General features: G+C 41.2%; 1 protein-coding gene across 1 annotated transcript; it reads left to right on the top strand.

The window, feature by feature from the left end:
* The first annotated feature begins 2,262 nt into the window (after nt 1–2,262).
* On the top strand, nt 2,263–21,449 carry retreg1 (reticulophagy regulator 1). Its single transcript, XM_070845440.1, has 9 exons — nt 2,263–2,489; nt 3,470–3,576; nt 5,817–5,847; nt 16,932–17,049; nt 17,173–17,257; nt 17,768–17,890; nt 18,521–18,591; nt 19,189–19,312; nt 20,427–21,449. Exons 1-9 carry the CDS (start codon nt 2,293–2,295, stop codon nt 20,948–20,950), a joined length of 1,380 nt encoding a protein of 459 aa, XP_070701541.1. The 5' UTR covers nt 2,263–2,292; the 3' UTR covers nt 20,951–21,449.
* The last annotated feature ends 2,552 nt before the right edge of the window (nt 21,450–24,001 follow it).

Here is a 24,001-nt window from a genome sequence, read left to right as displayed (position 1 = left end):
GTGCAGGCCGACCAGTCAAACTTGTGAAAGTGTTAACACAGCATTGGTCATCACTCCTGTCTGAAACTCACTGCATCCTCTCTGGTGCTGTGTGATGAATCAGACGCAAACTGTCACACTTTAGCTCCAACAGGCTGTTAATTCTGATGACAGAGTGATACTGGGGCCAACTTTGTGGTTGAAGAAGTTCTAGAAGTTGTCTAAACAAAGACAGAAACTCTTCGGCTGACTCAGTTTGCAAGTTAATAAGGTGGTTCAACAAATAATTCATCATCAGTGAAGCATCATGGTTTACTTTGTTACACCTGCAGTTGGTTAAGTGTGGTCAAAAGGTTCTTTGCCTGCTCTGATATCTGATAAATATCTAACATAAACTTAGAGTAGTGATAAATAAAGGGATTATTATTATTATATTGTATATTTTAGGGCTAATTTATGACCACGGGGCAAACAAACAGGCAGAAACCACCCTGGTTTGGCTAACATGTTAGCATGCTGTTGAGACAAAGACTAAAAGAGGCTAAAACGCTCACATGAAACGGAGCCATTTGATTCTATGTATATGGTGACGGCCGTTACTAGAACAGTTAAAGACTTAGACTTATCTTTATTTGATCCCCCATAGGGGGAAATTCTCATGTTACAGCAGCAACAATAGAACAGGGAGAGTGAAGAGAAGCAATAGTAATATAAATATAAGTATATGGCTGATGAAATAAATATTTACACTATGGGATATTTACACTTTGGTTCAGAACTGTACAGGTAAGAGTTAAACAAACACACCCATTGATTTTGAAAGAGGTTTATTGATTTCTAGGCTTCAAAGCGCGTGTGGAGTAATGAAGGGGGCGTGGCCGCGAAGCGCGTATCGAGGCTTGCTTCGTTTAGGGGAGGAGCCAAAAATGATGACGTCCGAAGCCTCGCTGCCCGGCTGTACCACGTGATCGCTCCAGGAAGTGGTTCAGATTTTGCCGCGAGGTTTTACAGCTATATAGAGCCCTCAGCCTCCATTCAAAAAAGAAATGGTTTAAAACCAAAAACTGTTGAGAAACTCTTGTTTCTGAATAAACATGAATAAAATGTCCCCTGTCCTGTACATCATTGTCCAAGTGACACAAGCATAATCTGTGCTCTTTTCCTAGTTCCACAAGCACGTTCACTGTCCTCTGCCTGATTACGCCCATGCCATTTTCAGAAAAACACAGCACAACCTGCCATATTATGATATTACCATTTGGGGAAAATTTACACACAATACATTCAAAAAAATGTATTATACACATATGTGATCATTTATGTACAGGAATTATTTGGTCACACATTTTTTGTAATTCATAGTCATTCCCAACAGACAAAAATTCAATGCATCACACATCATGTGGTTCAGATACAGGTGGTTTCGTGTGCACATGAAGCTTCGAGAAATGAACCCTTTCTCGAACCAATTGGCTCAAGTGGTTCATCTCACCATCACTACTTTACATGCTGGTAGGAAGAACTTACCTCCACCTGTCCTCTTCCTCCCAGGGTGTCCGGGCTAAAGAGTTCCCCGGGGGTTCGGACGCCTTTTATGAGTTCCAGGAGGGAGGTGCCATGTGGGAAGTGGGTAGAGGGGAGTTTCTTTTCCAATAATGTAAATAATTATGTAAAGTAGTTAGGGGGGTATTTATTAAACAGGGTTTTGGTTAGTTAATTCTTATTTAGTATATATAGGTTCAGTCGGTTATGTTTTATGTAAATATGCAGTATTTATTTACGTGGGTGTGTTTTAGGAGTTACCTATCAGGTGGTATGTGCCTGATAGGAACGGGTATTTAAGGTGGTGGAGTGAAGTGTTGGGGGGATTGTTTTATTGAGCTGGAGCCACATGCTGGTGTTGCACAACTAAAATAAAGTGTATATATGGAGGCTCATCTTTGCTGAGTCCTTGGGTTTCTCCACAGTGACCTAAGCCTAATACATAACAAGATCAAAACATTATTTGGTTTTGAAGAATCATTAATTATTAATTTTTAGTCCCACAGATTTAGGAGGAGTCCCCACCGTTTTAGGGCTACTGCTCACCTGTGAAGGCTGCAAGTGATCATTTTGAATACAAAATAAGCTACATTTAAAATGAGTGAATGATTATTTTCCAAGTGCTTTTATTGTGACAGTCCTCGTTCATGACTTTTATTCTGAAAAATGAGACATCACCGGAAGTACTGTGCTGGACCATCCGGTTAACTTGCCGCTGATCTCTGCAGGAGGAGCGGAGCCGCAGAGCCGAGGGGCCCCGGTCGTTTTCCAATGCTGGGGAGCCGGGAAGCAGGAACCGAGGGCGGCGGGGAGGCGGCTGCCGGGCCGCCGGGGCCGCAGAGCCGGGGAGACCGCGGGGAGGAGACGCCTCCCGGCCGCGCTGGGTGTCGTCTCACCGGCCTGGTCAGCTGGAGGCGGAGACCGTGCAGGACTTCAGCCCTGTTTGCTGCAGCCAACACCGTGTTGTGGTAGGCATCATGACGCAGGGATATCAGAGAGACTCCCAGCCTCCTGTTAATTACAGCAAAAAATATTAATTAGCACTTTGGATTGACCCCAAAACATCCTGATAATATTTCAGTTAAGTTTTAATTACTATAATAGTCCAATTCCAACAATATTCTTAAATATATACAGTGATTTTTTTGTGTGCAGTTACTTTTAATCACCAATTTTTAACAAAATAAATGGAATTCTTTATTTTCTTATTGTGTCATGATTGAAAAATCAGATGTTTATAAAGAGTGCATCATGTTTGTGTTGACTTGTTTGCAAAATCTCTTCCAATTTCTGATGTGATATAAATTCTCAGTAATCTCTATATTTATCTACTCAGGGCTATAAGTCAGGATGTCATCAGTCCAAAGCCGCCCGCTTAATAATAATTAAAAAGATAAAATGTTTGAATTATCTGTAATTTTCTTTCATTTGCATTCATTCAGTTAAAGGTTAAGTTATATTTCCTGCATATTTCTATTTCTCCATGCTGTCAGGAATAAATTCATGTAATTATGAGGAAATATTCACTTTACTTAATGTTTGTCGGCCTAAAAATAGTCAAATTAAGACGTGTTCAGTGTAAAAAAAACACTGGAATTTCTTGGTTTTTAAAAATACTGTAGTATAATCATTTCTTTCAAAAAAATAATAATTCTAAGGACTATCTGAATTAGATTTTGTCCTTAAAAACAGTCAAATGTAAAAACTAACATTGAAAATACCAAAAATCTGCCCGAAAAGACTCACAAATATAATTTCTGTGTAATTTTAGAAACTCTCGTCAGCTAATGACCCTCCAGGTTCCTGTCAGAAGCAGTTTGTAGCTCTTCTTTGACATTAGTTTGTTAAATGTCTGTTCCAGAAGGACTACAGTGCTTTTCCATAAACTGCTGTAGTTTCTAGTTTATAATGACAAAAGGAGTGAAGCTGTGGTTTTGTTTCTCTTCAGGTTTGCGGCCTTCAGCTCTTTGCGAGCCTACAGCCTCCTCGCCGTCCTGCTGGCTCTGCTGGTCGTCACGGTGACCGCCAGAGACGTCTCTCGGTCCAGATCCACAGGTAAACACCGTCCTATGCAACGTTTACTGTTTCAGTCATACAGCACAAATAACGCCAATGAAACGAAGACTTTCCCGATAAAATAAACCAAATTAGATGTTACTTATTTGCTCTCCAAGCAAAAAAAGCCAAATTTGATCCAATCTCAGCTTCTTAAATGTGAATACTTGCTTCTTTTCTTTAACATTTGTGACACTAAACTGAATATTTTTGAGTTTTGAAAAAAACAATCTGACATGTTGACACCTTATCAGCAAAACTCCTAATTGATTAATGAGGAAAATAAAAGTCACATGAAGGGATGATGGAAATAATGGTTAGTTACATTTCGATACTGATTCTGTAACAGGAGCCTTTGGTTAAACAGGTTTTCTGTACCTGAAGGACGTATTAATATTTGTTATAATATTTAAAGGACATTAAATGTGAAATGTTGCTTTTTGTTTAAATTAAATTGAATAATTTCAAGTGTTTTGTGGTGTTTTACAGATTAGAGCTGCAGCGATTAGTTGATTTATTGATTAGTTGTTAAGCAAAAATTTCAAAAAATTGATTGCTCCAAGTTTAAAAAGTGCAATTTTGCTGCTTTCTTTGTTATACACTATGATAAACTGAATATTTTGGGGTTTTTGGATCTGAAGACATCTGAAGAGGTCATCTTGGGCTCTAGAATACTTTTTTTTTATTGTTTTCTAATGTTTCTGTTTATTTCCTAATGATTCATAGACCAAATGAATAAAATAATCAGCAGATAATTGGTTGTGGCCCAAAAATGAGCAGCAGTGGCAGCAGTGAACCAGCCTGCTGGAGTCCAGCTCAGATTTTCACATGATTTTGCCCTGATGGCGACTTGTTAGCCTGATGAGTGAAGACGAGTCTGACATGAGGATGAGACATCGTCTGTCACGCTGACGGCAGCTGGTCGCCGCTCAGCCTGACGCACGCAGGGCTGTTTTTTATGAAATGATAGCAGGAGTGCTGTGGTCTGACTAAAGGACAAATGGGTTTTGTATAGTCAAGTTCCATTTATTTGTATTTTCCAGCAGCTACAATTAGAACAACCAACGAGATCTCATGGGACAGCACGCCACCTACCTAAGGTCACTTTGTGGGTCACATCTACTCATGTAACCTGATCTCCACTAACCACTAGAGGGGGCCACACGTCCTCAGTTAGCCAAGTTAGCCTTAATACATACGCAACGTCCAGCTGCACTTTCAAAATAAAGCTAGCTGATAAACAACATGTCCGTTACACATTTGAAATTTCAGGTAAAAGCTGTAATTTCATCCGGTTTAGGCGCCAACACTTTGAATGAATGAATGTCTTTATTGTCATTGCAACAAGTACAACTAAATTGAAAGGTGCGACCTCCTTTAGGTGCCATAAAAAGGTAGAAAAGAAGAACACAATAAATAGAATAAAAGGTATAAAGTACACTAAAGTGCAAAAATGAATAAAATGATGAATATCATCCACATCCCAAACAACACGTCACTTCTGTCATACATTGTTTATGTGGTTAGTTTAAGGAAGAGTTGATGATTTGGGTTAAAATAAGAACATTTGGTTCGTTCATCCTTCATCTCTCTGCACAATATAGACAATACAGTGAGCACAGCACAGTCAGTGGAGATTAAATGGTGTAAGATGACACATGAAAAGCAAAAAAAAAAAAAAAACCCCATTGTGATAACAGACAAAATGACCTGAGACATTGGCATGTAATTCATACACCATGTGATGAGACCAGAAATATCAGTGCCAGGAAGAATTTCTGTCAAGGTCTTATTCCACTGGCATTCAACCATAAAGCTGCAGAACATAATGAGCTGATGCATGATGGCAGAAGGGGCCCAGAGAGGAGCAGAGCAGAAAGTGTTGTTTAGATCTAGTTAGAAACTCCAGCATGTCAGGGTGGGGTCCTCTCCTCTCGTGTCCTTCAGGTCAGGCCTTCTGCTCTCACCTGTCCACAGACCTTTTTTATATTTTCATCTGGTCTTTATGATTTTTATGATTTCAGGTCCAGAAATGTTAAAGCTACAGTGATATTATAGACAAGTGTGTCTTATAACTTTGTGTTTGTCTCCCATGAACAAAGTCTTCATATAAAAAACTGGAAAGCATAATATCATCATCGTCATCCGTTTATGCACCAGCCGTTCTTCTCTCTACATTATTATGGCATTTTCCAGTGATGTGACCTACTGATGAATAATGGATTTCTCCTTTTCCACAGGAGCTCACTTATGGCGCAGCATGACTACGAGGTAGGACACTGGAGTGCATCTGAAGTGGATGTGTGTTCGTGTGTGTGTGTGTGTGTGTTTGGGCAGCGAGTACAGGCCTCAGTTTTAGTCCTAGAAACTGATCTGGAGTGAAGGCAGGCATCATCTGAGTGGTTGGGGTCAAAGTTGGTGGACAGTAAAGTAGAGGAACATCAAAAAATAAATAAAACACTTAGATGGTGCTGCTTTTTTCATGTACGTGAACTCGAACTGACTAACAAACTCATCTATTTTCCTTCTTATAATGTTTTGTAAATACAGTTTTCATATTTGGGAGTTTATTTATTTCATTTTTGGATGGATGTCCAACAGTAACAGTAATAAAACATTGATTTTTATTGGGGACCCACTCAAATGACCACCTCATTACAGTGTGAACATCTCAACATCACTGGACATGAAACTCTCAGAACATGAACATTTGTCTTCAAACCATGTGGTTCTTTAAAATGGTTATGATAAAAGTAAGTTACGACTTCCAAGGTGCACGTCACTAAGAAACGTAAATCAGTTAAATGTGCCTCTGACGGTGAGCCGAAGCTAAAGATTAACTTTTAATCAGTTCACTTCCAGATTCTGGGTCAGCTGGGGATAAATTCAGCAGCTATGGTGCAGCGTTCTGTTCCTTATTTCAACAACAAAACATTTTCTCCCACTCTGGGAGGCTTCTTCTCCCTGGCAGCTCCCACTCAGTCTGCTGGACATTGTCTTGCCTTAAAGCAGATGCAAAATTACAGTGAAGAAAACAACAAAGTGGCACCTCTGTGCGTTTTATTATTCTATTAGCAGATAAAGCTGTGGCTCTGTGGCTCCCCGTCAGGGTTAATGTGAACAATGAGACCTCAGATCAACTCCGACCTCTGATCTGCTACAGACTTTCTTTCTCCTCAGTGTGGATGGAGCCCTGATGATATAGTTTACAGTTTCCCCGTGCAGGACAACATCCTTTGTGAGAGTGCGCTCATCTCATCCTGTTGAGACGCTGCAGAGCTGATTGGCCACACATGACGGTCTAATCTAATCCTCTCTGAGGCCGAACCTTGTGATGGATCACACAGCAAAACGTACAGTTTCCAGTAACAAATCACATCCTCACCTTGTGATACACTAGTGTTTACATGAAAGGTTGACTGCAGATGAGTGTTGGGGACACTGTAGGGGAATCTTGTTAACTTCCTCCACCTGTGCGTGACGGCTACCTAGTGGCGTCCACACAGCTGCAGCTCAGTCTGTCTCCATGGAGTTTGCCTTTGATGACACATAAACGCTACAGGGCTTTTAATTTGAAACTGACATAGGAAGTGCTGAGTTACACAGACACTGAAACTGCAGTGAAAAGATGCTGCTGGTTAATGTCAGTACGACTATCACGGATCATTTTCTCTGTCTGTTTTTGCTGTGAACCAAACTGGAAAAAGATAAACAGATAAACTCCACCACTCTAGATGAGCCCTAGTCTGAGTTTATTAGTGTGTACGTACTGTTTTCACGCCCTTAAACAGCTCCCTGGTTCTACGATCCTCTGTTTGTTTCTGTTCTGTGTCCAGAACATGATAAACACATGAATAGATATACGCTGAAGGTTATGTGTGTCTGTGTTTTTACACCATAAAGATGCTTGTTCTGAATTGGCTACATTCATGATTCGATGTCATTCTGCAGCTGCTTGTAAATAAAAAACATTCTCATGGATAACTAGTGTAAAAGATTCTTCTGTTTTTATAAAACATCAAATTCCTAATAAATGTGGAACATGTCGGCTACCCTGGAAGTGTTTCACTAACAGTCTACGTCATAAATGTAGCGTTAGAAGTGTGTTTTCTGAAGGTTTAATAAGGACACTCCATGTCTCTTTACACACTTTAATCACTCTCCTGTGTGGATGTGACTGATGTGCTTGTCATTCTTACAGAATCCTCACATTTGACCTTTTTACCACTTGGTGGAGCCTGAGCACCTGCAGTTTGTTCAGGATATGAAAGCGTCTATAAATCCACCACTTGAACTTAAACGCAGCAGAGAGCACAGGAGAATAACAACACTAGTCAGGTTCCTTTGGGCAGGTCAATGTTTCAGTCATGGTTATGAAATATATAAAAGAATTAAGATTAGATCAAATAAATTAAGCTACCTTTCAAAAAACTCTTAGTTGACACCTGAAAGATCCCTCCAGATCCTGGAAATAGCAGTTTGACAAAACAAACTTCAACTCACGAACCACTTACTAGCTTTTTCTGGAGCTTTCGACTACATCACATGCTCCTGGAGAGTATAATAAAGCACCGCAGTAGTTCATTCAAACCCCAAAAGTCCTGATTGTCTCTGTTCTTTAGCAAATACTGATGAGCTGCTTCCTAAATGTTGGATCATTATGTGTTGGGACTTTTACTTTTTGTTGATTTTCATTTAGTAGAATTTAGTTTTCCATGATCACTTTACTGCTAAGTGATCATACTAGAAGGTCCTTGATTACTGCAGACCCTGATGGACTGTGTGTGTGTGTTTACTAGATTAATCACTCTGCTGTAATTCCTATGAGAACTTAACGTTGATCTTTTTACTGGTGATAGTTTGTTTGCTCCGTCACTCTGCTGTTTATGTGAAGTGTGTTTGGCTGCATAGTCGAGCACCTACATGCACAATTACAGCTTATTACAAGTCACACTTGCTCTGCTCATTTCTGACCCGTGTGGTGTGTGACACTCCTGGCCTCGTTTTGAAAGTAGTGACTGTGTGTGTGTGTGTGTGTGGGGATTGTTCATAACGCGAAGGCGCTGCCAGCTCTGGAGGCTCGGTGGCATTCAGCAGAGGTGACGGGGATTTGTGGGCGCCAGGCTGGATGCAACACATCGGAGTTATATAACTAATAGCCGGGTGAGTCCAGGTCAGGGGCGACTGGCCCAGCGTTCGGGTATAAAGACACACGAACCTCGTGACCTGGGTCTCCATCTCACAATAGTAACCAGCGTTATCATCACTGAATGCAATGTGGAAAACTGAGCTACAGATTCACTGAATGAGGGAAGACGAGTCATTTGAGGTTTTTGTCAGTGGCAAAATTTATTTTAGGGAAGTGTAATGATGACATAATGACAAGCAAATCCAATCCAAGGTCCGTTTACCAGCTGTTTTCAGCCGTTTATCAAGTTTTCCATCAGAGGATGGAGTTTGTTGAGCGGTCATAGAGACGGATCTGTTGAATGAAGCTACGGTTCGTTTGCCTGTCGGTGCACTGGGTTATGGTCATGGTTTTCTCTAACCCTAACCATTATAACAGAAGAGCTGTAAGGCCAAAATGTGACTGTAACCTTCAACCCTTAACCCTCACCCAGGACAGCGGCAGGCAGGCGGAGTTTAAAAGTGAACTGCTTTAGTAGCAGGTACATCTGTGCAGTATTAGACAGTTCCTTCCAATACAGCTGTTCTGCTAATGTTCATTGTTTGTTGATTCAGCCATAGAGGTGTTACAGGTGTTTTAGACCTATTGTAGTGTGTGTAAAAAAAACAAAAAAGGTTGGATTTGAAATGTTTGTGAAGAGCTTTGTAAAGATAAATGTTATGGCAGTTTAATTGGATTGTGCCAGATTGTACTGGTGTTCCTAAAAAAGTGGCCACTGAGATACTTTACTAGACAGACAGGAAACAAAGTCAGAGTCAGACTGCAGATTTTGTGGTTTATGTGGCATCCACCCCTATACATGTTTACATACACTGGATTTGAAAAGACTGGTAGACAAAAAAAGTTTTGGAGTTGGTCCACTAAAAGTGCTTGTTTTAGCCACTGACAGGCTCCGATAGTTATTCTAAGTGTGTTTGTTTCTTGTTCTACCTGTGCTCTGTTCTCTAAAATCCCTGTTTTAGTGAATGTAGTCTGGTGTGTGTGCTGTTTGTGGTTAAACCAAAAGGATCTTCCAGGTCTCTCTCTGTAGGGATCCTTTCCATGATGCTGTCACACACTTAGAATAACACTCTGAGCCTGTCAGTGGATCAAACAAGCTCTTTTAGTGGACCTACTGTGATCAGGTGCAGTTGTCCCAAAGGATCACGTTGCAGCCACTCGCAGGTGGGGGTGATCTACTGGACCAATTCCAAAACGTTTTGCACCTACTGGTCATTTTGAAACCAGGATATGTAAAGATGAGGCTAATGTTAAAAAAGATCCTCTAAAGTATCCCTTCAGTTACCCTCAGCCTCCCTCCTTCTCCCTCTCTCCCTCTCTCCCTCTCTCCCTCTCTCCCTCTCTCTCTCTCTCCCTCTCTCCCTCTCTCTCTCTGTGTGTCTCAGTGACATTTGGCCGGCAGGGTGGGATTGTGTTGTTGTCACCTGCTGTTGTCTGTCAGAGGCGTCTTTTTGGTAATTGTACATCAGGCTCGGAGCAAGTCTCAGGCAAAGGCTTGTGGGAGATTAGCTGCTGACCCACAATGTGAGCGGACAGCTGGGATGTGTCCCTATTGTGTGTGTGTGTGTGTGTGTGTGTGTGTGTGTGTCAGATCAGAAAACACTCATGTGGAAATGTGTTTGTTTCTCTTTGTTCTTCTTGACTTCATTAAGACTCATGTAGAGCAGGATGTGATCATCATCTTTTAATGTGAACACGAAAACACACGTTCACGGTTAAAGACGTGGACAAACGTCACGTGACTTTAGATGGATTTTGTTTTGTTTTTTTGTTTTCTGTTTGTTCCCACAACCAACACAAAGTGTCGGAAGAGTTGTGAAACCTGAGCACAGTGTGTGTGTGTGTGTGTGTGTGTGTGTGTGTGTGTGTGTGTGTGTGTGTGTGTGTGTGTGTGTGTGTGTGTGTGTGTGTGTGTGTGTGTGTGTGTGTGTGTGTGTGTGTGTGTGACTCAGCCATTTCTCCACTGATTCAGAGGTGTGACAGGAAGGAGTCGAGCCAATCGGATCACTTGACAATGGGGGGGTGTGCTTCAGAGCGAGCCCTCTGATTGGACGGAGGCCGACTGGTAGAAAACAACACAACAAATCAGCCACGAGTGTTTGATCACAGCCAAATGATGCGATCAGGTCAGATAGAAAGAACACAGTCCAAATCTTTGTGATTTTTCATCTTCAGATTGACTTTTGATTGATTGCTACATCAAAGTTACCATAAAATATGCAACAGTATTTAAGTCTTTTCATATTTGGAGACTAAAGTTCACAACATTAGATTTGATTATAGATATCATAGGGAAATATGATGAATAATGTCTTGATCAGCAACAGGCAGAAATCATTCCTGTTGGGGTTTTAATGTTTTGTTAGCTTCTTCACAAGCTTTTAATTTGGAGGAATTTCACATCTCTCTCTCCTGTGGCAAATGATGCACCTTTAAAGTGAAACGCAACACATGTGAGCAGTGTAACAACTATGAAGTATATGATATATGAGTACATTCTGATCAGTATTTATTTATGTATTATTATTTCACACAGATTAACACAAGCACATGCAACTAGTTTATTTAAAAAGAATATGTGTGAGAGTGTAGCAGAAACCACGAATGGCTTTTATACAAAACATATAAAAAATTGCATATAAACATACAAAATGCTGGTGTTTAACATTGGATGCATAAAATATGTGTAAAAGTATAGTTTAGAGAAACAGGAGTGATTATCGTTCCAATCATTATTGTTCCAAATCAAATGTTTTTGACAGCAAGACATTAAGCCTGTTTATATTCTGTTCAGAGGTTTTGTATTCCATCGATAAACACAGTTTTCATTTGATTTGTTTTTTACTTTTAGCAGCGTAATAATATGCAGATTCTTCGTTCTGCGTGTGAAAAATATTATGACGACGACGACGATTATAGACGACGACAGATTTTTGAAACATCAGCCAACATTTTGGCTAGTTGTCTCATAGTAATCCCCAATTCTAGATCAGTTTACCCTCCTCTTGTGCCACAACATCTCCAGTGTCCTGTGTACTGAACATGTTTGCCATAAAACTAACCATGCCAGAGTTAGAGCTAGAATTTGCGCAACCTCCCAGAAAGTATATGTGAGGCAACGTCCACTTGCTTTAACAGCATCATGACGTAATAATGTGAAAAACGTGATATAACATCGTACGTAGATGTAGACACAAGTGATAGTATCCTACTTATTTTGTCTCATTTTTGATTAATCAATTTGGAAAATACGCTCATTTGCTTTGTAGCTCATTTTGCTCAGATCTTGAAGATTGAAACCACCCTAATGTTGGCGAATTGTCATTTACAGTTTTTGTGCAAATTAAAGGAATGAGATAGAACATGTTTATTAGTGAGCTTTAGAGGTGGTTGTAGGTGGCGTCTGTCACCTTTGGATGGAGCCAGGCTAGCTGTTTCCCCCTATTTCCCCCTGTCTTTATGCTAAGCTACGTTGGGTGGCTGCTGGCAGTAGCTTTATATTAGAATGGTATTGATCTTCTCATCTAACTCTTCTCCTTCAAATAAATGGCCGCCATTTATAAAGCACTGTCATCAGCATAGAAACAGCAGTGTGTTAGTCACACATCATCTGGGTGTCCAAACTGTGTCACTGACTCAAACGGAGGCATGTTTGAAAGGTTGATGCTGTTGACCTGGTGGTGTTGGGGTTGGTGGTGGTGGAGGGTGTTGCTGTTTCTGCCCCCCCACCACCACCACCACCCCAACCCCGTCCCTCTGTCCTCCTGATGCCTGCCAGTTGGAATGTAGTGTGACCGGGTTATTTTTAGACGAGGCCACTTGAAATACTCCAACCAGGGCTTCATTGAGGATAAACACAAACTGCTCTCACGCCGTGTGGCACCGAAAACCTGAGTTTGGCTTTTCACTGCAAAGACAAGTTGTAGCTGTCTCTTGTTTCCTGCCTTGGGAAAGTGTCATCTTGACTGTCGAGTGATTGGCTGCCTTTAATAGTGCCATCAAATCTTCTGAAGGTACCCGAAGCTCCAGAGATGTCTCTTGAAGATCGTGGGGCAGGACTGAGGTATGACTGGAGTTACGTGTGTTCTGGTGAGGAAAGACTTAAAGAGCAATGGTTTGTTTCATTTTAAAGGGTCTGTTCACCCATTTCACAAAGAAATTCTCATTCACCACTCTATGGTATCATAGGGATAGTGTTAGAGCCTTTTTATACGTCTAGATTTTGAGATATATGCCTTAGACATTTCTTTTGTCTCAAAACAATGGATGTAAATGGAAATTTGTTAGTGGTACCTTAAGAATTGTCAACATGTCTTTCTAGAAACATTGTCCCAGTTAGTCCTGGTTACTTTTACAAACTGTAACTGAAGTAACTGGCTCTTGTTTTGATTTAGGGTGAACTAAACCTTGAAGGCTTTTGACGTGATTTAATAAGCCATCACAAAGGGGCCTGCAGTCTTGTTCTTGTTTGTGTGTTTGATTGGGCAATCAGTGTTAAATGTACAAACTGACCTCACTGACCTGACCACACTTTCAGTCTAAACAGATCAACAACGTGAGCAACACAGCATGGATGTACTTGGAAAGCGGTACGCATCATTGCGTCATCGCTCCCCACCCGTACACAACGCTGTCATCTTATATTACTTCCTGTCTGTACAGCTATGTGTAGGCTGGCCTTCTGCAAAGGCATTAACTGTAAACCTGATCAGTCGGCTTTCTTTCTCACTCCTAATGTCGGCTGACTGTATATGTGGCAACGCACAGGACATAAACAGGTATTAGTTGCATCAGAGTCAGTGTTTCTGGGGTAAATGCCCACACAGACAGGTGGGTAAACATATTTACAACCCCTTCCTCCTTCCCAATCATAAGTGAAGAGCTTGGGTGCTTTTGCCACCATTCCTCGCATTGTTTGTCTCGCTCTATTTTTAAGGCACCGTCACCGGGGCTTGTTAGGGGCTCAGACATGTCGCTCCCTGTGTTGTTTCAGAGATTACTGATTGGGTAAAAAGTGATATCTGTCTGACAGCTGCTCATGTGGAACCCCCTCACCCCCTCCTGCACAGGCCTCTGACGTGGCTGCTCTCAAGTTCTCTCTTGAAACTTGGATATTTTTCTTTGGGAGTGATGACTGCAGGCTTCACCGTGGTGAAAAAACTTCCTGCCTGATTGATAGTCAGTGGTGATCTGCAGTGACCTGGAGTGATGAAACATGATATATTCACTCCTCAGTAGCTCAGACACCATGTGACAGGATGGCTGAAAAATGTTGGGATTTGCAACCCGTGTGCACTTGCACACACAGCATTTCTAATACTTTGATTTTTAATTGTAATCAAATGTATTTTTGACTAGAAACTGTCAATCGCTGCTGTTGGTGTTGTTTACATGGTTTAAGGAGAGCTCTCCTTGTGTTTTGTGTCATTCAGCGGAGCAGGGTTTGATGAAGGATGGTCTCCAGATGGTCAACAACACAGTTTTGGATTGTCAGATGTTAAACTCCATGTTTGAACTCTAAGTGGAAGCACCATGCAGATCTACTCGCCATGAGAAAATCCACTGATGTTGAAATTCCTTTTGCGTGATTTGATTGCAGTCCACAAAGTTAGAAATCTGGTGTGTCCAACTTGTTTACATCACGAGTTTGGCTAGCTAGCTAGTCATCTGTAGCAGTTACAACTGTTTATGTCAAGACTGTAGATTTCATTTAGATGAAAAATGGTGTGGCAACATCCTTTATCACCAGCTCTACCAAGACAACTGTGCTTGTAGGATGAATTAAGGCAATTCTATCTCCATTCAAGCATTCACAATGGCTGCGTCCATCTACAGGTTTAGAGACTAAATTTATATTTTTTGGATATGTCTTCTCTTCAAACATGGACCACTTTAAAGTTGCTGTGGAGCAGGACTCTGGTAGAGGACTCACTCCCTATGTAGATATAAAGGGCTCAGTGTAAATGTGGAAGCCTTTAGACCGTCAGATATCAGCTTCTTTTTTGTAATAATGAGAATAGCACTTTATTGTGTCTGTATTTTGAACAAGTTGTCCTACTTCCAACAGAAAACACAATGATTCTTAGTTTTCTGTGATTATGCACTACTGACAACAGTGATGAAGTCACTAGATCCCCCTAAACCCTACACACTAGTCCCTTAAAAGCTGGCAGGACATGTGACCAAGAAGAGGACACATTTTAAATTTGGGGTTTCTTGTTTCTAAACATTTGAAAACCAAACCAAACTTTGGCTAAACCTTGTTACCTCAGAGGAAAGAGTCTGTTTCTGTGTTGGTGGGAAAACTAATTATAACAGACTCTTCCCCACCGCAGGTGATCTGTGACGCTGCATGTCTTTCCAGGGAGACGTCTTCTCTTTCGTGGAACAGAGAAATGCTTATCTATCCCTTACAGCTTCACAGTATCGCTGTCACATGTTCGACCCATCATGTGTCCCTGGAAATCAACCTCCTACTGGGGGCATGTGCCTGGAAGTCGAGAGGGTAGCAGCGGGTTGACCTTTGGTTATGTGAGACGAGGCTGGGTGTTTGGGTCGGGTGGGAGGGGTGGTGGGTGTATATGAGATACTGCAGCGCCTCGTGGCTTCTCGTGCTTGTTCCTTGCAGCCTGACAGATTGCGAGGGAGGGACATTTATAAAGTTATAGAGGGGGAGAAACGGTCATATGGTTCAGGAGTAAAATGGACAGATGGAAGGACTCCACCATTACTCGATGTAAGGTGGCACTCAACAGCTAGAAGTTTGGTTGCCTCGCTCAGATAAACTCACCTGTGGTCTTTAGTCACTGATTGCCTGTTGGTGAAAAGGTGGATTGAGACAAGCTAAGAAGAGATTAGTTGACATGAGAGATATAAAAAGAACAGCTACCTCAGTGTAAACAATACAGCACCTGACACATTTATAGAATTTTGCTGGTGACCATTTTCTAAAATAGTAAAATAGTGAATTTTGGGCCTGATTACCTGCATCTTCGCTACGCTGATACCCACTTAAAGACCAAGATCACGCATTTCCCAAAACCTCAAAGCTGTGTTAAATGATGGGAACCTGCAAAGCTGTTGTTGTAACCAGATCTTCATGGTGATTTCACAGCAGCTGGTTTCCAGGACAGCTGCTTTAGTAGGACATGTAGTTTTTATCCTCCCTTGGACTTTTGTATTGTGCTGGATTTTGTATATTGGCATTGAATCTGGTGAAAGCTGTTGAGGCAGTTGCGTAGCCCACTGTTATACTGTCAGTTTGATTAAGTTGGTTTGAACAGCAGTTGAAATTTGACTTTTTAGGTTATTTTTGGATCATAAACAACCTCTTATGAATGCATTTATCATTTATCACCTGCAACATGTTTCAATATTTCAAAAAGACTGATGAAGGAAACAGTCAGTTAAGCTAGTGGAACAGAAACAGGACTTTGGCTGCCCCTCACTCTTATCTATTTATCCCACATGACCTACACATGAGCCACAAGTGTGCTTTTTATAGCTGTTTTATGTGAAGTGAACACGAGGGCTGATTGTAGAGCTTAAACAGGACATGATTTTTGGGAACCCCCAAGCTGGAGGGGAAAGTTTCATACCTCACCAGGATTCCCAACAGTACCACCGTATGGAAAACACTGTCACATTCCCATTCCCATCTGCCACCTGTCTGTGTAGTCATCTTGCTAGTTTTATTGTAGGCTACTTAATTTAGACTATGACATTTGTATTGGACTGTTTTCTTCTTAGACTCAAATCTATCAATGACCCTCAACCAGTTGAATCCAAAGCCTCTGAAGAAACCTCTTCCGTCCCTCTCTTGGTCAAATGTTGACACTATTTTTGATAATGCAGAGTCCCTGCATATTGTATCAGTGATTACATGATGACTTTCTGCACATGCTAACAAGTCAAGCCACTTTAGTGTGAAGCACTGTACGTTTCCAGAACCAACTTTGATGTCTTCAAATTCTGCAAACGAGCTTCCATGTTGGTCTGGTGTAAAATCTGGGATCAGACAGCCAACAAGTGAAAATATCCAGTCAGGTGCAGCCAGGAAGTGTTTCCACGGTTGTATTAGTGTCTGATCCTGGGAACGACCCCTACACTGTCATGGTGAGTTATCTTGAAGAAGACTAACATTGCTTCTGTCTGTCTTTGCCTGCAGCTGGGAGATCATCGACTCAGGTCAGGACAGCCGGTCTGGGACTGGACCTCAGCTCAGCGATTCCCTTAAACTCTTCCTGCAGGAGACATCGGCTTTCAAACAGCAAAACCCAGGCAAGGTGAGGAGGAGACAGCAGACGACCCGAGACTAACCTCACCTGTCCAGTTATCTCAATAAAACAGAGATGCATTTCTTTGTCAATTTTAAAACCTATACCTAACAAACTTTCTTTCTCCTCTAGTTTTGCCTGCTGGTTTGCAGTTTGTGCACCTTCTTTGCCGTCTTAGGACGCTACATTCCAGGGATTGTTATCTCATATATTCTAGGTGAGTAAACTATAGAAGAGAGATCATTTCTGTTAAGATTTATATGCATAGATTAGCGTATCCAGAACAGCTGAGGGGTGGATGCATGCTTGTTTTCCTGATTTTGGTTAAGTTGGTTAAGTTTGGTTAGCTCACCACCCTTATTCTCTGTGCTCCAGTACTTGTTGGCAGAAAATTCACCTATTGAAGGCAAGACATGATTCCACTTCATAGAGAGCAACAACTTGTGCTTTCTTCTGTTTGGTGGAACCTTGTTCTCATATTAATATAGCCTGGCTCCATGGAGTCATGCCACTGAAAAGAGAGATACAGCTGTGTGTCATCAGCGTAACAACAACAACAAGAGATCTCAGAGCAATGAAATATGTGGCCATTTCCAGATGTACTCACACCCTCGTCTCCAATTACTAAGATATTGTGATCAATAGTGTCAAATACTGTATCCCAACATGGTGAGCAGAAACAGATATTCATTTTGCCTCATATTTGATCTCTTGCCTCTTCCTGCAGTCTTGGGTTTTTTCTTGTGGCCTCTGATTTCATCTCACGAGGTTGCTCTGTGGCTGAAGCCAGTTCTGCAGAAGCTGGACTTTGGCATCGGGGAGTTCCTTCAGAAAATCAAAGAGAACCATGGTAACTATGAAACATGTCAATGCGTTATATGTTTTTGTTTTGCCCTCATCGTTGACTTCATAGAGATCACATGTTAGCGAAGCAGTTTATGTACTCCGAACAAACAGAAAATGTAAAACAGCAAGAGTTCAGAGCAGAATTTAGAGTCTTGTGCATTTTATTAATTGATAAAACTAGAATTACAGACATTTAAATGTAAAAATGTCACATATTATGCCTGTTTATTACTTAGTGTTGAATACTCGCTTCTGAATTACAGCATTCTTGCGGCTGTTATTTTTGTTTAACAGAGCGTTGCCACATAAAACAGACCATTGCTACAGACACAGCTCCGATAACGGAAGCAATAAAATCATTTCTAAATCAATAAGATGTCATAAGCAGGATAATGTTTCATCTTTTCATGGCCGTCTTATGCCGCTAACAACACAGTTAGGGGTCTTTCATAGATTTTGGGGTTCTAGAGGACAGAATTTACTGAAATAGAAAAAGAACATGTGTTGTAATGGACATGATGGAACGAGACCAGGATCCATCGATAATGTAATAAAGTGCCTGGACATGTAATTTACTAACTCAACAAGTGATTAAGCCACTAAATTGATTGCGTTCATGTTTTCTTCCTTCCAGAGAGGAGAATCATGCAGGCGCAGACTGAAAGAGAGGGCATCGAGTCGGACCTCTCCTCCATGTTTCCCAAGGTTGATCATCTCATCTCAATCTAATTACGCCTCTGCTGCCTGACAGGGCTCAGTTAAAGCTCGTTGAAATTCAGTACACATGATCCACATCAGCATCAAGGCCTGTGCCAAGCTGAATGTTAAAAGATGCTTTTTAAATGTCGTTCTTGGAGCCAAACACCTGGTTTACGGATTACATTCACTCAGCGTGCCTCATGCAGAAGTGTCCACATTGCATCCAGTGCTTTATAAATAAAGCGTGTGTAATGCAGAGGGATGAGTCATCACGCTAGCAGGACTGATTGAGTGAAGACGTGAACTTAAGTCAGATTTAAGTCTCAAAGATAGAGCCATGGTGTGAATTAGACTCTTATGCTGACTTGGCACTGGAGAGCAAAGGCTCACTTACCTGAATTTTTCCACAAACTAGTTTCAACATTTACGCCCCTTTCTCTTCTAACTTGGTTGTTTTTTCATGAGCACACTAAGACAGTATCACAGTAATGGGAAGAAGCTGATACCTGATAATATGATTTCTTTTTTAAATCACTCTCCCACTTAGGTCTGAGTACATTCATATATTATTTCTGCCGTCTCCATGTGCCCCCCTCCCTCCAGCTCGACTCCACAGCGTGTAAAGAAATGTCTGTGTCGGACACAGAGGTGTCTGACGTGACGTGGACGGACAACGGTACTTTCAACCTGTCAGAAGGACACACGCCTCAGACTGAGAACTCAGAGGGTACGTTCGCCAGCTCCACACCGTCCTACACGTGGACACACGGTTTGAAAGTGTAGATGTACAAAACTGAGACCATTTTGTGGTTTGGTAGCTGTGGCTGTGTACTGAAACAGTAAATGTTAGCGGTTAATCTTAAGCATTCTCATATAACGTATATTGTAAACAACACTCTTATAGATATACACTACTCACAAAAAGTTAGGAATATTTGACTTTCAGGTGAAATATATGGAAAATGTAAAAAGTGAATGCTACAGTGATATTAGATCATGAAAGTAGGGCATTTAAGTAGAAGCATGCAATGGTGATTTTATTCATCTTAAACAATGTATTTGAAGAAAATCTACCAACAGTGGTAGGTATACCACAACAAAACATTTTCAGTGTCTCAATAAATTGGGATGTGGCCAAAGGACGTCCACTCCTCTCCTTTCTGTGACTCTTCCAGTCTCTGTATCACTGTTCCAACCTCCTGATGACACTCTGTGACCCTCTAAGCTCAGTGAACACCTCCGTCTGAGGACTTCCTGTTTGAAGCCTCAAGTGTTGAGGTGCTGCTGATCAACTGTTAGGTGTCGTCTTGGTCTCATGATGTCAGAATGTGAACAGCAGGATGAGGAGGACTGTTTAAATACCAATTCTAACTGAAGCAGGAAATGTATTGGTGGATTCATGGATCAAACCTGTTGTGAATGTTGCTGTGAAGCTTCTTGTTAGAGAACAGCAGCTGGTGCAGAAAGTACTGAGACACTGAACAGTTGGACATTCAAAGGTTTAGAGAAGGTCACATTAAGTTCACCTGGAAAGGTTAGAATGTATTTTAGGTTCATCCTGAGACTTCACCTGAAAGCTGAATATCCCTGACTGTTTGTGAGTAGTCTATATAACTTATGAGACATCCATAATTACTCCCCTGCCTCTCCAGACTCCATAACTTTAACTTTTTTCCCACGGCATCAGTAATGTAGAATATATTAGATATTAAAAACCATATTAAATATCGTATCATATCAAAATTAGACATTTTAGAATTAGGATTTAAGAGACAAATATCTAATACTCTCTGTCTTCTTGCACACTGTGAACATTTTGTGTTTTTAATACAACCTCTCAGACCTCGACAGAGAAGAAGCGTTCACTGGCGGCCTTCAAGAATTCCCCTCCCTCGACAACGGCACGACGACCAACGGCGACGACGACGACGACCTCAGCCTCGGCCTTCCCTCGCCGCCGCCTCGGCCCCAGCAGCCAATCAGATCCAAGCATACACCCTCTACTGACAAAGAGCAAGCCACCAACAAAGCCCTCGAGTTAGTCAACCAGATGGCGGGCGACGTCATCACAGCCGCCGTCACGGCCGCCATTCAGGAGAGAATAGAAGCAGCCGTCGGGTTTGCGGCACTAAGCGGAGGCTCGGAGCAGTCGAGACTCCCAGAGTCCAGCAGGCTGCTGGAGCTGGCCGAGGAGTCGGACAGCGAGGTGGAGGACTTTGAGCTGCTGGACCAGTCGGAGCTGGAGCAACTGGAGGGGGAGCTGGGGCTGGGAGAGGAGGCGGCCAAGGCCAAAGAGGAGGCTCAGGCTGGGAGCGACAAGCCGGCATCTTCTGGATTCTTCTCCAAACTCCTGAGACGCCACTGATCGATGAGAAGTATGGTGGGTGGGGGAGGAGGACGGGTCACAGCGGACATGTGGAGGGGCGATGGGGGTGTTCTGGATCCAGAGGACTGTTGGGGGAAGTGAGAAAACGATGTTTCCATTTATCTTTTTTCCTGTAGAGCAAACTTCAACATTTCAAAGTTTGTCAAATATGGAGGCGGGGGGTCACTTTAATCAGAGTCATGGCCGCCTAATGCCCAGATCAAACTACACAGTATCCCCCAGATAACAGGATTCTGGAGAGCAGCGAGTGTGTGTCAGGTGTGAGCAGGAGGAAACACAAGTGAAGCTAATTCACTGAAAACACGGAGGGTTCTTTGCTGCATATTAATTTATTTATCTATTTATTCTTTAACATTTAGCGCCCTGTTGTGCGCCCTCACGCTTTGTATTTGATTAGCCTACTGGTGAGCCTACTGGTGAGCCTACTGGTGAGCCTACTGGTGAGCCTTTTGATGGTGGACGGAGGAGGGTTTGCAAAACTGGTGTCGTTCAGAACATCTGGACTATTTTGCTTTTGAGTTGTTTTATACATATTTTTTTGCTGTTTAAAGGCGTATAGGATAAAAAGGTGCGAGTCCCTTTTAGTCTCCAAGTCAAGTCATTTATGGCCTAATCTGACTCAGTGACTATTCTGAAACACAAAAATATTGTGTAGTCTGATCCCGGCATTACCGGTTGTTGACGGTTTAAGGACTACGGTTGGTTTTAATTGATTGCTGTGGTTTCATTTGTCTTTTCAAAGCAATTCTATGGTGATCAATTTAGCATTTATTAGCAGCATATAAACACCTTTGAAGTTACTGACACATTATTATTTAGTTTTAAGCAAATAAGGACATTTCTAAGTGTTTTTAATGTACGTGTGAACAATTATGACGACAACTAGCATCTGAAACTTTTGTATTACAGTCAATGATAACACAGTATAGCATACAGCACAATCATTTTATATGATTACCACTGTGTTATATTGTTACAACAGTCATTAATTATCTCTTCACACACCTAACACGTCATTATATACCTCTTACAACTAAATTATAGTGTGTTACAAACCATTTATTAACTATATATTGCTTAGAAATGCTTACAAGGGGCTTAAAATAAAGTGATACCAGTAAATTTGTCTTGAACTTCCCGTCAAAATGTATTAAAACTGAAACTGATCATCATTTCGGAGTAAAACGATGAGTAAAAAGTACTTTACCTGACACACTGATTCTATTCAGACTCCCAGAAAACAAACAAGATATAAAACTGCTTTGGCTTTAACTGTAATCCAAGTGTGAATATAAGATTGCATTGAAAAGACCAGTGTAACTTCAGCAAAATGCTTTTTTATTTAGCAGTGAGCTGTTGTGATATTTTGGGTAAATCGAGTGGAAAACATCTTGCTATATATCGTTCTGTATTATTCATATATATTACGACTGACTGGCTCTAGCCATTAATGTTACAGTGTAGACGTCTCACAACACACGATGTTGCTGAATTTATTCATGCAACTACATTACCCAGAGTTCCACAGATATCAAATCGACTGACAATCATTAAGCAATCAAAAAAAAAAAACCTTTAATGCTGAAAATAGTACTACTGGTTGGACAGTTTACTACAAGGATTAAAAAGTAGTTTTTTATTATTTCCTCTTTTTTTTTTTAATTTTATATGGAAGTTTTTTCTTTTATGTAGTCATGGGAGTTTATTTTATTACAACATGCAGCAGGTCTCAAATTACTATGCATGGAAATCTCATTTTGAGACGTGAATATATTTAAACGCCACAACATTTTACTTCCAGTGCTTCCATTGCATTTCTACAGGACACACACATGTTCTAGAGAAGCTTGAGCTCGGTGGTGTGAAGAAGAAAGCAGAGGAAGTTTGAAGCTCAGATTTTGATAAATGGAAGCTCAGACTTATTATCTGGCACCAGGAAAAGCAAAAATAAAGCTGGATGCAAACTCCAACCACTAGATGCCACTAAATTTTACACAGTTAAAGCTACGTTAAGGAGATTTTGACCAACAGGGCGCAGAAAGACACATGTACACATGTAGTGACCGTATTAGCATCACATCATCACGCTGGAGATACTGTGAGTGCACATGTGACAGCGGTAAAATGATTTGTACTTTAATGTCTCTAAAAACATGTTTTACTCCAGTGGTGATGACACCGGGGCAGGACAGGACTCAGACTCAGCTCCCCCACAGGATGATCCCAAATCAGACTATTAATAAATATAGAATTTAGTTTTAACGCACTGGAAGTCAAATGTTGCGAGATGACGCATTTCCATTCGCACCTTAATCATTGTTGAGCGATGCGGTCTGCTGTCACAGATCCACCGAATGAAGATGAAGAATGTTTCCCTAACATGCCTTGTACATTAACAATTACATTGTTCTTACAATAAAAACACAAACCAATGTAGAACGTATCCTCTCGGATTAATCATGTACTGCCTTGTATTAGCAGAAAGAGAAGATGATGATAGAAGTGACTGTCCATCGGTGCCTGCGAGGACTGTTCCAACCTCTGAATAACACTGTAGGCAGGTTTCAAACTAAACAAAGGCCTTTCTTTTTAAAAGCATTTAGTAAACTGATAAAATGATTAATTTTTTCATTTACCTTCCGACTGTTGTATCATGGTGGATTTAATGCCATTGACTAAACGTGAGAACCCCGTTGGACCTAGTTCAACAATATGTCTGTGGATCAGAACCAAAATGCATTAACAAAATGTTCTTTTATGTAATTAAACTCAAGAATGTCAATAAAATGATGTAACGCAGCGTGAAGTGTCATTTATTTGTCCTCAGCGTCGAGTGTGGACACGACTTACACATAAATCTGTTTCCACGCTCACATCGTGGACTAAATCAACACAAGGTCAATTATTACAATAACAAGTTGGGTTGTGATTGTTTCATGAACTTGCATTTGTATAGATGAGTAAATCTAAATGGGTACATTTACTCAGATGCTTTACAGTCGTGACACTTTATAAAGGAAATCCCAAAAA

Source organism: Pempheris klunzingeri, chromosome 15, assembly GCF_042242105.1.
Source record: "Pempheris klunzingeri isolate RE-2024b chromosome 15, fPemKlu1.hap1, whole genome shotgun sequence".
Lineage (NCBI taxonomy): Eukaryota > Metazoa > Chordata > Actinopteri > Acropomatiformes > Pempheridae > Pempheris > Pempheris klunzingeri.
The sequence above is the reverse complement of the archived record's forward strand: the minus strand, read 5'-3'. Positions and strand labels throughout refer to the sequence as shown.

What these genes read in the sequence shown, in the direction of transcription:
- retreg1 (XM_070845440.1), top strand. Translation starts at nt 2,293, where the DNA reads ATGCTGGGGAGCCGGGAAGCAGGAACCGAGGGCGGCGGGGAGGCGGCT. An exon ending in TCTCCTCCATGTTTCCCAAG is followed by an intron (nt 18,592 to 19,188) that starts GTTGATCATCTC and finishes CCCTCCCTCCAG; the next exon opens with CTCGACTCCACAGCGTGTAA. An exon ending in TCAGACTGAGAACTCAGAGG is followed by an intron (nt 19,313 to 20,426) that starts GTACGTTCGCCA and finishes ACAACCTCTCAG; the next exon opens with ACCTCGACAGAGAAGAAGCG.